Consider the following 16,809-nt stretch of genomic DNA (forward strand, 5'->3'; position numbering starts at 1 on the left):
CTGAATCTCTGCTCATGGTTTGTCTCATGCGACTCACAGTTTGCTCCAGGGTGAGGTAGGGGCTGCACAAATTTCATATTGAAATACATTTTTAAACATAGGTTTCATTCCAAAATAAATATTGAAATGCATATATTCTCAACATATGCGTTTATAAACATATTGTATTCTAATACATCTGTATTTTAAAACAAATTTTGTTGATTTTTTTGAACTGAAAACTGTATCTCAAAATTTGAAGATTGAAATCTGAAGGATCATTTTGTTCTGCTCTGCTGTAGTTATGGCAGGAGTGGACCAGGTCAGTTTCCAAAGAAGTCGCAGAAACTGAATCTCTGGAGCATCACTGCTTGCCCCATGATTTAACTTATATGTGTTTATTAATTACAATTATTCAAATACTGCCTTTCTAGAGACAAATCCTTCTTAGATGGCTTGCAGGCAACATTAACTTAAAAATTTGTATATATTCAGAAAGGCAAACAATATCAACATATTAAAAAGTCACCAGGATCCTTTCCAAAGGATAGTGGCTGGCAGATGGCCCTATAGTGAGTGGGGGAAAGGACAGTCTAGCCAGAAGTCGTATGTACCTTCCCTTTTCTTGCTCCTGAAATTCTTCCCACAGGATCCGTAGGTGAATGTCATGGTGGGGCAGTGGCGCTCCCTTGACCTCCGGTTGGTTGCATCAGTGCTGCTTACCAGGAGGGTGAGGGCAAGAATGGAGGTGGTGAGGTCAGTGCAGTGCAAAAATAAAATAAAATTGCACCACGGTGATTTCACTCCCCAGCCTCAACCTCCCAGGAAACAGCAGTGATGAAACTGACCAGAGGTCAGGTGTGCACCGCAGCCACCACTCCATCCACTACTGCAGAAGACAGCTTGCCCTCTGGGGTGGAGGAGGTAGAGCAAGAGCTGAGGTGGCCTTTGCTTGCTTCCCTCTCTCTCCTCCAGTTCTTCCAACAGAGCAGTTTATGACAGGTGGCTTTGTGGAAGTGTGTGGGGGGGGGGCGGAGGGGATAGTCTACCTGGAGAAGGCCCTGGGGTGGTCTTTGCCTGTCTCCTTTTCTCATGTAATCTTTCCCACTTGATTGTGGATGGCAATCCTGTGCAGGTAGGGAGAGGATAGACTTGCTGAAGCAGACCCTGAGGTGGTCTTTGTCTGCCCCCTCTCTCCTGTGATCCTATCCCTAGTGTCAGGCTTCAGAGAAATGGCTTCCTCCCCCCCCCCTTGGCCGTGCATTGGCAGAGCAAAGCAATTAGAGTCCCTTACCAGTTTAAGAGTGTTTCAATGAACACAGCAAAAGAACAATGCAGCCATTCTCGGAGTAAAGGTCCTCCCAATTAAGCTTCCCTCCTACTTCCCCCCAAGTTATCGCCATCCCTTCCCCCTTCTGGCAACCTGATCTGGCAACCACTGAGCTTTCTGCATAGCAACCTTATCAGCTCTCCTTGCCCTTGGAGATAAAGGCTGGACACTTTCTAGCAAAGGGGAGTCAGTTATCCTAGCTGTTCCCCACTCAGCTCTGCCCAGCTGTTGTTCTCCAAACTATGTATGTCCCTCTGCAAACCAATTCTCTAAATCTATACTGCTCCATTGTTCCTGGGGAGCTTCTGACTCTGGTCAGGAGCAGGAAGAGGGGGTGGTTCCCACCATTCCTCATCAGAGCTGTAATCCGCAGTCTGGTCTCTGACACCTAGGTTAGTCAGCGGTAGATGGCCATGAGGTGGCAGTGCTGGTAGTTGATCTCTTCTTTTGTTGCAAAGTCTTTGTTGCTTTGCCCTCTTTCAGCCTTGTCATGCCCTGAGAACAGCCACTATGAGGCCTGTGGAAATGCCTGCCCAGCCAGCTGCTCTGACCGATCTGCTCCTTCGACATGCGATAAGCCCTGCGTGGAAACCTGCCAGTGTGACCAAGGCTACGTGCTCAGCACTGACAAGTGCGTCCCCGTGAAGAGCTGTGGCTGCACTCACAACGGCCTCTACTACAAGCCGGAGGAGGAGTTCTGGGCCGATGAAACCTGTGGCTCTCGCTGCAGGTGTGATCCCAGCCTAGGCATGGTGGTGTGCCGTCCAGCCAGCTGCAAGGCTAGCGAAAGGTGCATGACAGTGGATGGCATCCGGGGCTGCCACCCCATCAGCTATGCCACTTGCACAGCAACTGGGGACCATCACTACACCACCTTCGATGGGAAGAGATATGACTTTTCGGGCACTTGCGTCTATCAGCTGGTTGGGCTCTGCTCCAAGGACCCAACTCTCACTCCATTCACCATCTCGATCCAGAACAGCCAAGGCAGTAAGACGATGCCTTTCTCTTCTGTGGTTACCTTGGACATTTACAACAGAACCGTTACGATCAGCCAGGAGCATCCTCACACAATCAAGGTAGGGGGAAGAAATGGTATGGAATAGTGCAGGCATCGGGACCCTGTGGCCCTCCAGATGTCACTGGGCTGCAATTCCTTTAGGGATTGATTTAGGCACTAGGAGAAGATATATTATCTTTCCTTGCTCACAAGAGTGAGATCAGCAGTGCACTATCCTTTGCAGCTTAAACTCGGAAGCAAAGACAGGGTTGATTTAACCTCCTCGAAACAATGATCCAGGATGCTTTAAGGCAGACTGGATTCTCCCCCTTAAAAATAATAGCTGCACATAGACATTGTTTTTGTGAAGAAGCAAAAGTAGTATTTACTTACCTACGTAATCTAGGTCTTAAAGCAGCAGCTACAGTAGCAAAGTAAAGGCAGCAATAAACAGAGGAAATTGCTTCAAATTAAGTCAGATCAATTGACCCATCTAGCTCAGTACTGTTGATACTGACTGGCACCAGTGGCCTAGGTTTTCAAAAAAGTTTTCACACTCACCCTGCAAGTTACATGGAGGTGTCAGGGATTGAACCTCGGATCATCTGCATGCAAGACAGATGTTCCACAAAACAGCTAAGGCCCTTTCCCCAAAGCATAGGCTCTGACATATTTGGTTCATTTATAAGCACAGAATTGTAAAGTTGGAAGAGACCACAAGGATCATCTAGTCCAATCCCCTTGCAATGCAGGAATCTTTTACCCAATGTGGGGCTCAAACCCACAACCCTGAGATTAAGAGTCACATTATCTACTGACTGAGCTATCCCTTATGGACAATATTTCTGTATCTACAGCTTAACAACCCTCAAAACTCCACACAATTACTCATTGTTTCCCCTGCTCTCCAGTCAACATAAGCAATGGTTGTGGTAGTGAGAAGTGAAGCTCAACAACATCTGAAGTGCCATAGGTTCCTCCTTCCAAGCCATAGACCTTTTGGTCAAGTTTTTAATCCACCCTCCTCTATTGATTTCTTTGGATTGGCAGACTATGTTTTGGCACCTTGACAACATTTTCTCTGTCTCCTCTAGGTGGATGGAGTATTTGTGGATTTGCCCTTCTACCATGAAGATAAGGTGAAGGCCTACATCAGCGGAGCCCATGTCCTTGTAATAACCAACTTTGATCTTACTGTGACCTTTGGCTGGAACAGACTGGTCCATGTCACTGTTCCCAAGAGTTACCGCAATGGGCTTTGTGGCCTCTGTGGCAATGACAACCAGGACTCTGGTGATGATCTGATCATGAAGGGCGGGAGCCCAGCAGCCAATGTCAACCAGTTTGCAGAGAGCTGGAAGATAGGCGAGATCCCTGGTTGTGGGAATGGGTGCACCAGCAACTGCCCAGTGTGTGAAGAAGCACAGAAACAAACCTACAAGGAGGACCGGTACTGTGGGATCCTCATCAGGAAGGACGGGCCATTCAAGCAGTGCCACAAAGCTATAGATGCAACAGCCTACTTCGAGGATTGTGTTGCCGATGTCTGCCAATACAAAGGCCACCACGAGACTCTCTGCAGTGCCATCAGTGTTTATGTGACAGCCTGCCAAGCTCAAGGCATCCATATCGGGCAATGGCGATCAGCCTCCTTCTGCAGTAAGTATTGGATCTGCTTGAACAAGGTAGCACTTATTTAAATTGGGCTACAGTGATTTTTGCAATTGCTGCTAGCACACAGAGTTTGCAATGCAGAGGTTGAATGTTCTCAAGCTAACTTTTTAGACCATCATGAAGTGTGGTTGTATTTAATGGTTGATTGTTCTCAAGCTAACTTTTTAGTCCATCATGAAGTGTGGTTGTATTTAATGTGGAATCATGCTTGGAGTAGACCCATTGAAATTAATGGGCTTGCCATATTCAGAGTAGACCCATTGGAACTGATAGGTTTATATAACAAGTTGAGTGGGTTGTATCCAATTTACTCAGAGTAAATCCATTGGAAATAATGGATCTGACTTAGTCAGGTTTGGGCAGGCCCAGCCCTACGTGCAGGCTGGGTGGCGCAGGGCACCATGGCGCCGGCCCGCCAGGAGGGCGCCGCGAGCTGCGCCCACCCGCTGGCCGACCGGTCCGCCGCGCAGCTGCGCCTGCCCGCCCGCCTTCCACGCAGCAGCGCCTGTTGCACCCGCGCTGCGCGCGGCGCCCACCCGCCCACCGCGCTGGGGAAAGGGGTGGGAGGGCGCAGGAACGGGGCGGGAGGGCGCCGAAGGGATCCGGCGGGCGCCGGAGGATCCGGCACACCACGGCGCCGGGAGCGCTTAAGATGGCACTGGGTTTGGGTTCACTCAGAGTAGAACTGGCATTGGGTACAACCCATTGATATTATTGGGTTTATTCTGAGTATGACTTAGTTCGATATCACCTAATGTTCTGAAATAGTCTTTAGATGGGTTATTTACATTATTCTGAAGGTTTTCTTAAAATGCAGTTTATACATTTACTAAACTTAAACCAGCCCAACTATAGGTCCCAGCAACACTAGTAGCCAGTAATTGGTGGGGGTGAACACAGAATCATAGAATTGTAGAGTGTGAAGGAACCCCAAGGGTCATCTATTCCAAGCCCCTGCAATGCAGGAATAGTCACTGCACATACATTTTAGCCTAAAATCAGGTTGGCAAAGTTGGGAAGGGGATTATTAAAATTAAACTAATTCAAATGATTGTGTGTGTGTGTGTGTGTGTGTGTGTGTGTGTGTGTGTGTGTGTGTCAGTCATGACAGAACAGAAAGTCTTGGCTGATTCCACCTGGCTAAGATAACACCTAGCATTGATGCCACCCACCCCACCCCATCTTTTCCTCCTCAGCTGTTCATGGTCTCTGATGTTTCCTTTCAGGTCCTTCCTGCCCCCGTAACTCCCGCTATGATCTCTGTGGCAATGGCTGCCCTGTCACCTGCTATGGCCTCTCGGCTCCAGATGGGTGTCAAATGTCCTGCAAAGAGGGCTGCTACTGCGATGCTGGGTTTGTCCTGAGTGGAGACCGGTGCGTCCCTGTCGGGGACTGTGGCTGTGTGTACCAAGGCAGGTACTACAAGAAGGGAGACAGTTTTGTCCCCAGCGCCTCCTGCCATGAAAGATGCCGCTGCGGAGACAACGGAGCTGTGGAGTGTCAGAAGGTCTCCTGTGGGGCCCAAGAGGAGTGCAGGGTGGAGAACGGCCTCCAAGGCTGCCACTCCACCAGCTGTGGCAAATGCAGCGTGGCTGGAGGAACCCAGTACCTTACCTTTGATGGACAGACCTTCAACTTCCTCGGCTCCTGCACTTACACCTTGGCCAAAGTCTGCAGCAAGAATCCCGAGCTTGCACACTTTTCGGTGGTGGTGGAGAACGAGGGGTCAGGCGACAGTGAAGTTGTGCCAAAGACGGTTGTTGTCACTGTGCATGGTTATGTCATCAGTCTTGTGAAAGGAATGACTTGGAAGGTTCTGGTAGGTATCCTGTTTTGTTCAACTGCTAGACATTGTCTCCTTCCTGTCCACATATGAACATCACATAGAGACACTATGTGAAAGTCTCCCACATCCTTGCAGCGCTGTTACCTTTCCACTGGGCACTGCTGATCTTCCATCATTAATTTCCCCCAGGTAAAAGGTCTGTAGCCATATCCAAGAAATAGTAGACATCAGGGCTGGTGCGTCCATTTAGGCGAACCAAGCAGCCTGGGCAGCCTGCCCCACAAAAACCCTGCGCCACCATCACCCTCCCACGGCACACACTCACGCTCCTCCTGCCTATGGAGGGGACGCTGTGAGCTCCTCAGCGGCTGCAATGAGCAAGCGGTGGCGGTGGCAGCGCCCGTAGCTGAAGCCTTCAGCTATGGGCACTGCTGCCGCCGCCACTGCTAGCTCGCTGCAGCTGCCGCTGAGGAGCTCACAGCATGCCCTCCACAGGCAGGAGGAGCGCGAGCCAAAAGCAGAGCTGAGCGCCCTCCCGCCGATGGAGGGGACGCTGTGAGCTCCTCAGCGGCTGTAGCAAGTGAGCGGCGGCAGCGCCTGTAGCTGAAGCCTTCAGCTATGGGCACTGCTGCTGCCGCCGCTCGTAACGGGGGCGCCAGAAGGTGATTTTGCCTAGGGCACAAAAAGCCCTAGCACTGGCCCTGGTGGACATAGGGAGCTGTCTTACACTGAGTCAGACCATTGGTCTATTTAGTTCATTATTGTCTACACCAGGCATAGGCAGACTTGGCCCTTCAGATGTTTTGGGACTACAACTCCCATCATCCGTAGCTAATAGGACCAGTGGTCAGGGATGATGGGAATGGTAGTCTCAAAACATCTGGAGGGCCGAGTTTACCTATGTCTGGTCTACACTGATGGCCAGCAGGTCTCAGTCCTACCTCGAGATTGAACCTGGGACCTTTTGCATGCAAAGCAGATGCTCTGCCACTGAGCCACCATGGAGAACACGTATGGAATATCCACCAGGCTGGGCTGGAGGGGGCCTTGAACAAAGTTCCTTCTGGTTGGTCCCCACCCCCCAAAAAAAGGAAGGAGAAGCAGCAGACAGTAACATCCCAAGCACCATCTGGTGTCTGGTTTTAGCTGCCATTTAGATTTCCCACAATGCTTCGAAGTGATGCTAATATGGCAGTTCAACTGCTCAGCCCTGACTGGTGCACAGGAATGTGGTTTTTTTTTTTTTAAGTGTCCCAAGTAGTACCAGTAGTGGGCTCTGCCAAGGTCTCATGGCCCCAACATCTGCCTGATACTTCAGAGTACTGATGCTGGTACTCCCACCAACTTAATATGGTTCTTAACTATTTATCCATCCAGGATTGCAGGTTACAGCAGGATGAGAGGAAGCATGAGTGAATCGGGCTTCCCCTTTCTGTATTCTCGGTGTATTTAATTTATTTATTTGACAATATCAATATACCGCTGAATCAACTAAAACGTCTATGTGGTTTACATAACGCAATATAAAGTACCAATTTGAATCAAACATTAGAGACAAATGGGCATAAAATGTGTCAACATATAATTAAAACCAGCAATTTGAAAACAGATGTACATTTTTATTTTTTTAAAAAATGCATGTTTTAAAAAATCCATGACTGGGTAGGCTTGGCTAAACTGTTGGTTTGTTTAACATGATTTGTGTACTGCTCAGATAGCAGAGCAGTTTACATCAAACAATGCAAAGCATTCATTAAGACGAAATTAAATGAAATCAAATGTCGACATCAAATTGATCAAGGTATAAATAGAACCAGCAATTTTAAAACAATTACACATTTACGAAACGACATGCTGCAATGTACAATGTACTGCTCATGCATCTCTTTATTAGATGTTCCAATTTGTACAAATATGGAGGCCTGGGGACAGGAAGTTCCCACACTTCGACTGACTCACTCGTGCTTCCCTCCCTGCTGTATCCTAGAAACACATGAACTTGCACCATTGTCTGTCTTCATTCTAATACATTGGCCCATGTACTTTTCTTTTCTCTTCTGTCTGATCTGCATAGGTGGATGGAGAGATGCACACCCTGCCGCTGGTGATAGACAGGAGAGATGTTTGGGTAAATCAGGAGGGGAAGAATATTGTCCTGCAGACAGATTTTGGCCTAAAGGTCCTCTATGATTCCTCCCGTTACGTTCTGGTATCTGTTCCCAGCGTGTACCAAGGTCAGATGTGTGGCCTTTGTGGTAACTTCAATGGTGACAGGAGCGACGAATTCCAACTGCCCGATGAGAAGAGCACTGGGAACGTGACAGAGTTTGGGGCGTCCTGGAAAGTAGCGCTCAATAATGCTGGCTGTTCAGATGGCTGCAGGAAGAAATGTCCCTTGTGCAGTGCTGCAGAGACAAAGCCGTACCAGGCCGAGAGCTCTTGTGGGCTGATCCAAGCCGCATCAGGCCCCTTCAGCGAATGCCACTCCCTGGTGAAGCCGACTGAGTACTATAACCGCTGTCTCCATGGCATGTGTGCTGCCCAAGGGGCAAAGGACATCCTCTGCCAGAGCCTCCAGGCCTACGTTGCTGTGTGCCAAGCAGCTGGAGCAAACATCAAGGCGTGGAGGACAGCCTCCTTCTGCCGTAAGTTTATATGTGGATCTGCTTCTCCATTGGTGGTCAGCATATACCACAGGCCTACAGCGTTTTATGGTTCCCCAGCTTTTTCTGCAGTTCTGAACCCTATGCAGGTCCCCGCTCTGTTCACACTCTCTGGGTTTTCCACCTCCCTCCTTCCTGACAGTCATACCTGCCAACTCTCCTGCTGAAAAATGCGGGATCAACAGCGGCGCGGCACCGGACATTGCGTAGAAGCAACTTCTGGGGCTGCTCTGCACATGTGTGGGCACCGGAAATAGGGCAGAGCGGCACCGGAAGTCACTTCTACGCATGCCTGGCGGCCATGCAGCCATGCAGCCACCACCAAGATGGCCGCCCGGCATATGTAGAAGCGACTTCCGGTGCCACTCTGCCCTATTTCCGGTGCCCACACATGGACAGAGCAGCACCCAAAATGGAGGCTCCCTGGCAGGTAGGAAATCCAGGGGATTTCCGGGATTTTTCTCCATTCGGGAGAACAGCAGGAAATGGATTAAAATCCGGGGGTTTCCTGTGAAAAACGGGACACTTGGCAGCTAAGCTGACAGTCAGTGCGGTGCAGTGGTTAGAGTAGGGTAGGCAACCTAAGGCCTGGGGGCTGGGTGCAGACCAATCACCTTCTCAATCCGGCCCACGGACGGTTTGGTAATCAGCATGTTTTTACATGAGTAGAATGTGTCCTTTTATTTAAAATCCACCTCTGGGTTATTTGTGGGGTCTGCCTGGTGTTTTTACATGAGTAGAATGTGTGCTTTTATTTAAAATGCATCTCTGGGTTATTTGTGGGGCATAGGATTTCGTTCATATTTCCCCCCAAAATATATTCTGGCCCACCACATGGCCTGAGGGACGGTGGACCGCCCCATGGCTGAAAAAGGTTACTGACCCTTGGGTTAGAGCATAGAACTAGGGCTGGGGAGGCGCAGGCTCATATCCTAATTCAGGAAAACAAACAAAACTCACTGAACAGCTGTGAGCCAATCACTTTATTTAGCCCTCCACCCCCACACACTGCCCTTAGGCTTGTTTCCTGCTCTGTCTCTCTCTAGTGCCTAGGGATGGAGGGGTTATTCAATTCAGTTTGCATTTAAAGGCAAACCTAGCTACTTCATACCATACTTTCCATTAACAGTGCACAAACTGAAACAAACTTTGCTTTTCTCTTAATTTTTCTATGCAGTTCTCCAGCCAAGTAATGTGGACAAAAGTACACATACTGTAGTTGGGTATGCATTTTAAAAAATGCATATGTTAGTGAAAATAGCATCTAGAAATGCACAGTATTGTGGGGAATTGCTTTGTGAAAGAAGTGCGTATTTGGAGAAATTTGCCTTAAAATACTAATGAAATTTAACAAGGACTTTTTTAAAAAGGAAGGAAAAGTTCCGAATTGATATGGAAATGAGCAGAACTGAATCTAATATGGGGGGGGGTGACAAATTGAGAGAAATAGATTGGCAGATTTACCCATCCCTACTAGTCTCCAGCCACTTCAGCCAATGGCAGAGGGGTTTTCTTCCACTTTCTCCTCCCTTCACAGACAACCTTCTGACAGTCCAACCAATCACTGTCAGCAGCTTCACTACCACCAACTCCCTTAGCACAGGCATCCATCCCCAAACTGCGGCCCTATAGATGTTTTGGCTTACAACTCCCATGATCCCTAGCTAACAGGACCAGTGGTCGGGGAAGATGGGAATTGTAGTCCAAAACATCTGGAGGGCCAAAGTTTGGGGATGCCTGCCTTAGCATATTACAATTTTTAAATCTCAGGGCTGTTCACAACATAAAAATACAATACAATAGTACAAAATGCACAATAAAAACAAGAACAAAAAAACCCAAACCAATAACCCCCTCCCCACCACCACCAATGGAGAAGGTGATGGAGGCTGTTCAGTTGCCATTACTCCTTCCATTGAATTGTCCCTTGATATCCTCCTGGCGTGCATGAGAATCAGGGGAACTTTTCTTGGCCAGGGTATCACTGTGTTTCCCTTCTCCCTCCAGCTCTTGCTTGCCCTGCCAACAGCCAATATGAGCTGTGCGCCAGGTCTTGTGACCTTACATGCGCAGGCCTTTCTGCTCCCACCCTGTGCACCAAGAAATGCTTTGAAGGCTGCCAGTGCATTGCTGGCTTCGTGTCTGATGGGGAAACCTGCGTGCCGATGGAAAGGTGTGGCTGTGTGCATGACGGGTACTACATCAAGGTGTGATTCCTCTTTCCTTTTTATTTAATAATTTTATTTATTTGGTTTTTCAGATTAAAATTTTACAGTCACATGCCCAACATAAAAACAAGATTCCAATGAATCTCTTGGCCTCCCCTCTTCCCCGTTGTGGGTCCTATTTTTAATCGTTTCCCCCAGGATCTTTTATAATAATCAAAATACTTTATCTCTTCATTGTATCCAAAATTCACCATTAAACTACAAGTGATAATCCAATCCTACTAACGATTTTAACTGTTCAAAAAGTTTATGACAAAAGTTAGGGCTGTTCAGAAAATCTCTCTCTCTCTCATCCCACTTTCGCAGAACCATTTTCCCCAGTGAAAATATTCAGGGAAGGAGGATTTTCATCTGTTTTGGAGGGAGAGGAAGAAATATCAGGGCATGTCAGAGGGTTGGCTTACCTTTGCTTGTTTTTAGACAAGTTGACCAAAGGCATACCCTCCAACACTTTAAAGCCCAAATTTGGGATGCCATCTTCCCAATTTTTATCTTGACAGCATGGCAGCCATTTTGGTTCTTTTCACTTCTAGGCATTACCGAAAAGAGCTAGGCCGAAAATATCAGCCCAGCTCTAGTCAAAAGTTTGACGACCTTACCTTTTCCTATCAGTTCAAAAGCTGTTATTGATCAGGCCAGCACAAAAAAAATCAACTTGCATGTCTGGGGATTTCCCTGTAGGCTGAAGAAAGCATCATCTCCAAGGATTGCTCTGAAAAATGCACCTGCCATGCCTCAGGCCGGCTCACCTGTGAAGAATTCAGCTGCAAGAAAGGAGAGGCGTGTGCCCTCAGGAACGGCGTGCGGGCCTGTGTGAAGCAGGAAGGCCAGTGTACCCTCACCTCAGGAGCCCAGCTCACCACCTTTGATGGTGCCTCGGGGGAAATACTCTACAGCGGTGCCTATGAAGTGGCTTCTCTCTGCGACATCCATGCCCATGCCTGGTTCCGAGTGGTGGTGGATGTCAAGGAGTGCAGTGATGGGGAGGTGATGGCTGGGGCTGCAGTCTATGTCTTTTTCCGAGATGCCTTCATCGCCATCAACAAGAACAAAGAAGCTTGGGTAAGAAGCCCTGACTTGATCCTTCTGGTCATGTGGGTCGGTGCCTCTGCCTACAACCTGGTTTGGAGTTCTGACTCCCAACTCAAAGACTCGTGAGCTAAGTGACCTTGATATATGCCATGTTCTCCTTCTCTGTCTGTGTGCTCTAGGTGAATGGACAGCCAGTGAAACTCCCAGTGACTGTCTCTGAAGTTGTGTCTGTGAGCTTCTCCCAGGATGTGGTCGCAATCAGCCATGGGGCTGGTCTTCAGGTTCTCTTTGGACTCAGAGGGGAAGTGACAGTGAAGGTCAAAGACAGCCTGGCGGGCAAGCTTTGTGCATCCTGTGGAAACTTCAATGGTGACAGCTCTGATGACCTGATACTACCCAATGGGAAGGTTGTGATGAACATCGCTGAGGTTATTGATGCTTGGAAGGCCAGAGACTTTATTGGCTGGTGAGTCACTTCGCAGTAGTTCCAGTGCTCTATTTGTTTCCTAACCTAGACATCTCCAGTTTGCTTGAAAATGGCTGACATCATCTGATTGAAGAAGAATTTTGAAGGAATAGCTCTTTCCTTCCAACCCCTAACCCCCTTTTTGGGCATAACAGTAACCATGAAAACTAACATTAAAATCCAGTTTAAAGGCCATGCCTTCTTGTCCCAAAGCATCCTTGGGAATGGTAGTTTTGTGAGGGAGCTCAGAACTCTTTGTTAGATTTCTGGAACTGGGATTCCCAATGGTTAATTGGCTAATTAATGCTGGCTGAATAGAACTGAAAGCACCTTTGATGCATTGAGTAGGCCTGCCCTTAGGACATCCTTCCCTAACCTAGTGCCTCCCAGACATTTTAAACTACAACTCCCATCAGCCCTAGCTAGCATAGCCAATAATCAGAGAATTTGAAAGCTGTAGTCCAACAATCTCTAGACGTTGGGGAAGGGCTGCCTTGGGAGCTTGAGAAGCAGGTTCCAAACACTGTCTTTGGATGACCCACTCCTTGGACTAGCCAACAATGACTAGCCAAATTATGTTTGAAGTGGCTAAAAATAGAACAAAAATGCTCTCTCAACCTGCAGATTTCCAGGCACTGCCACGTGAGCTTAAATGCACCTAGAAACATTCACCCAGGTGTGTTCCTGGTTTTAGACTTGACTGTCAGATCTTGGCTACTAAAGGCTAAACCACGTATGACATGGGAGATCTACAAATGGATCTCCCACCATTTTTTAAAAATTTGCTTTTTTAACTTTAAAGAAGCCTCTGTTTTTGACACACCCATTTATTTCCTAGTTGGGGCAACCATCTATGCTGCTATTAGGCCTGTGGTGAAAAATATATAGGTGCTTTCATGATGTCCGCAGCGTGGGGCAGGCATAGTGATTTAGATTTGGATTAAATGGTTTAAGAATACAGTCATACCTCCGGTTGCGAACGTGATCCGTGCGGGAGGCACGTTTGCAACCCGCAGCATTCACAACTTGCAGTGCCGCATCTGTGCATGTGCGTGATGCGATTCAGCGCATGCATGTGATGTCATTTTGTGTTCTTGCGCATGCGCGAGCGCCAAAAGTTGGATTGCGCCGGTACTTCCGGATTGGGCGTGGTTCGCAACCCAAAAACGTGCAATGTTCGCAACCCGAGGTATGGCTGTAAAGAGCTAGTGCCCCATCCTCCCCAGTAGCATTGCCCTAGTCAAAAAAAAAAAAATTCAACCTTTTTTAAATTAAAAAATGTCTAGACAAAGGTCTTTCATACCACCAGCTATCTGATCCTTGTAACCGAGGTTGCCAAGGATTGAACCTGAGACCTTCTTGTATGCAAAGCTAGTGCTCTGCCACTAAGGCAGGGGTGGGGAATCGGTGACCATCCAGATGTTATTAAACTCCAACTTCCATCAACCCCAGACAGCATGGCTAATGGCAGGGGCGTAGCCAGGATCAAAACTAGGGGGGGGCAAGCCATGGTCGATCAGGGACGGGGCCACAAAGTGGGAACGTGGGCGGGGCTACAGGGCCAGCTGGCCTGACGACATTGTGGCGGCAGCGGCAGCGGCCACCTTGTGCTTCTGGGGCTGGCAGCGTCGGCGGCTACCCTGCTTGGCTGGAGAGGACGGGAGGGTCGGGCAGGCGAGAGGGGGTGGCAGGGCGGGCGAGGGCGAGGCAAGGCACGGCCGCAGTCACGACGGCTCCGAGGCGTTGCTGCATATCAGCATAATATTTCAACCATGTTGTGGGTTCAAGCCCCACCTTAGGAAAAAATTCCTGCATTGCAGGGGGTTGGACTAGATGACCCTTGTGGTCCCTTCCGACTACAATTCTATGATTCTATTGATATATTGCCATAGCATATGCATCATTCTGCTTTCTTGAATTGTCCTACTCCTAGGCATAGCAGCCAACTCCTAGAGGTCTAGATGCCTCCCCCCCCCCAATTACTAGTAAATACCGTATTTGAAAGAGTCATCCCCCCCATGTTGATGGGCTTTCTATGTGGGGCTTATCTGCCCCCCCCCCCCGTATTTTATTAAGAATGGAAGAGGGAGGGAAGGAAGGAAGAAATAGAGAGAGGGATAACTCATATTTGTGGGTGCCTCTGGGTGACGCTGTGATGCTGGAACTCTGCAGCAAGAGGACGGGAGGGTCAAGCAGGGGAGAGGGGGTGGCAGGGCGGGCGAGGGCGAGGCAAGACAGGGCCGCAGTCACGATCACTCCGAGGTGTTGCTGCATATCAGCATAATATTTCAACCATGTTGTGGGTTCAAACCCCACATTGGGGGGAAATTCCTGCATTGCAGGGGGTTGGACTAGATGACCCTTGTGGTCCCTTCTGACTACAATTCCATGATTCTATTGATATATTACCATAGCATATGCATCATTCTGCTTTCTTGAATTGTCCTAGGCATAGCAGCCAACTCCTAGAGGCCTAGGTGCCTCCCCCCCCCCAATTACTGGTAAATACTGTATTTTAAAGAGTCATCCCCCCCATGTTGATGGGCTTTCTATGTGGGGCTTATCTGCCCCCCCCCCAGTATTTTATTGAGGATGGAAGAGGGAGGAAAGGAAGGAAGAAATAGAGAGAGGGATAACTCATATTTGTGGGTGCCTCTGGCTGACGCTGTGATGCTAGAACTCTGCAGCAAGAGGAAGATACTGGTACACCTGTACAGGAGCCTTGTAAGCAGCTTTCTCTCTGCTTGATTTACAGCAGGCTTGTCCAACAGGTAGATTGTGATCTACCAGTAGATCACTGGATGTCTGTGGTAGATCACTGCTAGATCACTGGCACCCCTAAAAAAAGCTCACCCAAAATTTTCCTCCTCCCTAAAAAAAGCTGAACTATGACCTGAAGCCCTAAACAAAAATGGGCCTCCCTCCCTCCTAAAAGAAGCTCAACAAGTTTGACCTAACCCCCCCCCCCAAACAGGGCTTCCCTTCCTTAAAAAAACTCAACAGCTTTGATCTGAACCCCCCAAAAGGGGGTAGATCACTCCCAGTTTTTAACTCTGTGAGTAGATCAGAGTCTCTTGGGAGGTGGCCACCCCTGATTTACAGTATACAGATGCAGAAGGAGGGGCAGACTGGAACACCACTGCTTTTTATAAACATCACTGTGTCTATCAAAAGCTACAGCCCCCCCCTTTCTTATTCACTTCCTTTTAGCCTTGCAGGGCCACCTTAGTCAAATTGAATCCTCTGCACCCTCATTAAATCGCCAAAAGAACTGTTAATGCGATCCCTGAATGCTCATTAACAGCTCCCACTGAAGAACAATAGGGTGAATAGGGTGAACCTTGCCTGAAGGGATATTCTTCTCCCTTGTCTTAACTGCTTAAGTACTGGTAGCCACTTTGCTTTATTTATTTGATGTGTTTTTGTTACAGCTGTGTTCCTGCCCCCCCCCCAGCAAGTGGAGAGCTGCTCTTGCTAAAGCAAAGCCCTTTCCACTTCAGTTTTTGGAGGGGGAAAGTGCTGGTTTTGGTCTGTAAAATACAATAATTTTTTGCTTCTAGGGGGGGGCAACTGCCCCCTCCTGCCCCCCCCCTGTCTACACCCATGGCTAATGGCCAAGGATAATGGAAGTTGATGTCCCGTAACAACTGAAGATCCACAGTTTCCAAACTCATCCACTGACTAAACCATGGTCCTTCTGTATTGCCTGCTGGGTACCTCTGATTTTTGAATCACAAAGACCAGCTGACACCACAAACCTAGTCATGTCTGCTCAGATGCAAGTCTCAATGGGGCTTAATTTTGGGTAAGTGGGTAAAGGACTACAGTCTAATTCTTTTTTCTCTCTCTCTTGCAGTGAGCAATAGTTGAAAGTGACCATCAAGACTGGCACCTGCCTGCTGCACCAGTGATAGTTGCGTGCAGCTGCTTTTTACAATGTTGCTTTGGAGCATGGCCACATGCCAAGCCTGAGTAAGCTGCAAAAAGACATGAAGGATGTTACGAAATAAAAGTGCATGGTGAATGTCAATAAAGATATCTGCAGATTTGTCTCTAGAAAAATAATTTTGACCATATGTAACAAGCCTTTGCAGATTCTCAGTCGGGAGGCTGGGCTGATGTAAGCCTGAAAGTTTCTTTTAAGAGAGGGGTGGGGGTGGGGAGATGATTGATAGGTGCGGTAGACTCAGTAATTTACTAGATCCTTTAAGACGACTTCAGGGAAACAGCATTTCCTTTAGATTCCCTTCCAGCCAGTGCTTCTTACATCACACAGCCCAGTAATAAATAACAGCTGATTGGAGCAGATCATGTGAGTAATGATGGCATGAATATGACCTTCTACATGTCTTTGGCTAACACTTGGGGGAAACTTGATTGGAATGAACTTTTACACTTTTCTGAATTTTCCAATATGCGTTTTTTGGCTCAAGAACTTGCTAAAATATGTAAGCACATTTATTCTAGGGTCAAATGCATTTGGAAATGCATGCATTGAGGAAAAAAATATGTATTTTGTTGTAAAAGACATATATTTATATATAGCTACAAATGTTCACACACATATTTTTTTTAAAAAAATCACACATTTCTGTGGGAATGTGATGGAATTGACTCATGAATGAACAATGCTAGTCCTACTCAGAGCAGA

The 16,809-nt window shown here is 47.9% G+C and overlaps 1 protein-coding gene across 1 annotated transcript in view; it reads left to right on the forward strand.

Annotated features, from left to right (window-relative positions):
- The window catches only part of LOC118086743 (IgGFc-binding protein), a 31,709-nt gene extending 19,547 nt beyond the window's left edge, over positions 1–12,162 (forward strand). Inside the window, exons 13-19 of the mRNA XM_088671326.1 lie at positions 1,793–2,388; positions 3,404–3,968; positions 5,210–5,802; positions 7,844–8,414; positions 10,440–10,639; positions 11,342–11,722; positions 11,872–12,162. Coding sequence (XP_088527452.1) covers positions 1,793–2,388; positions 3,404–3,968; positions 5,210–5,802; positions 7,844–8,414; positions 10,440–10,639; positions 11,342–11,722; positions 11,872–12,162 — 3,197 coding nt within the window. The remainder of the gene's footprint in view (positions 1–1,792; positions 2,389–3,403; positions 3,969–5,209; positions 5,803–7,843; positions 8,415–10,439; positions 10,640–11,341; positions 11,723–11,871) is intronic.
- Positions 12,163–16,809: the final 4,647 nt, after the last annotated feature.

Source organism: Zootoca vivipara, chromosome 6 (genome assembly GCF_965207765.1).
Source record: "Zootoca vivipara chromosome 6, rZooViv2.hap1.1, whole genome shotgun sequence".
NCBI classification, from domain to species: Eukaryota; Metazoa; Chordata; class Lepidosauria; order Squamata; family Lacertidae; genus Zootoca; species Zootoca vivipara.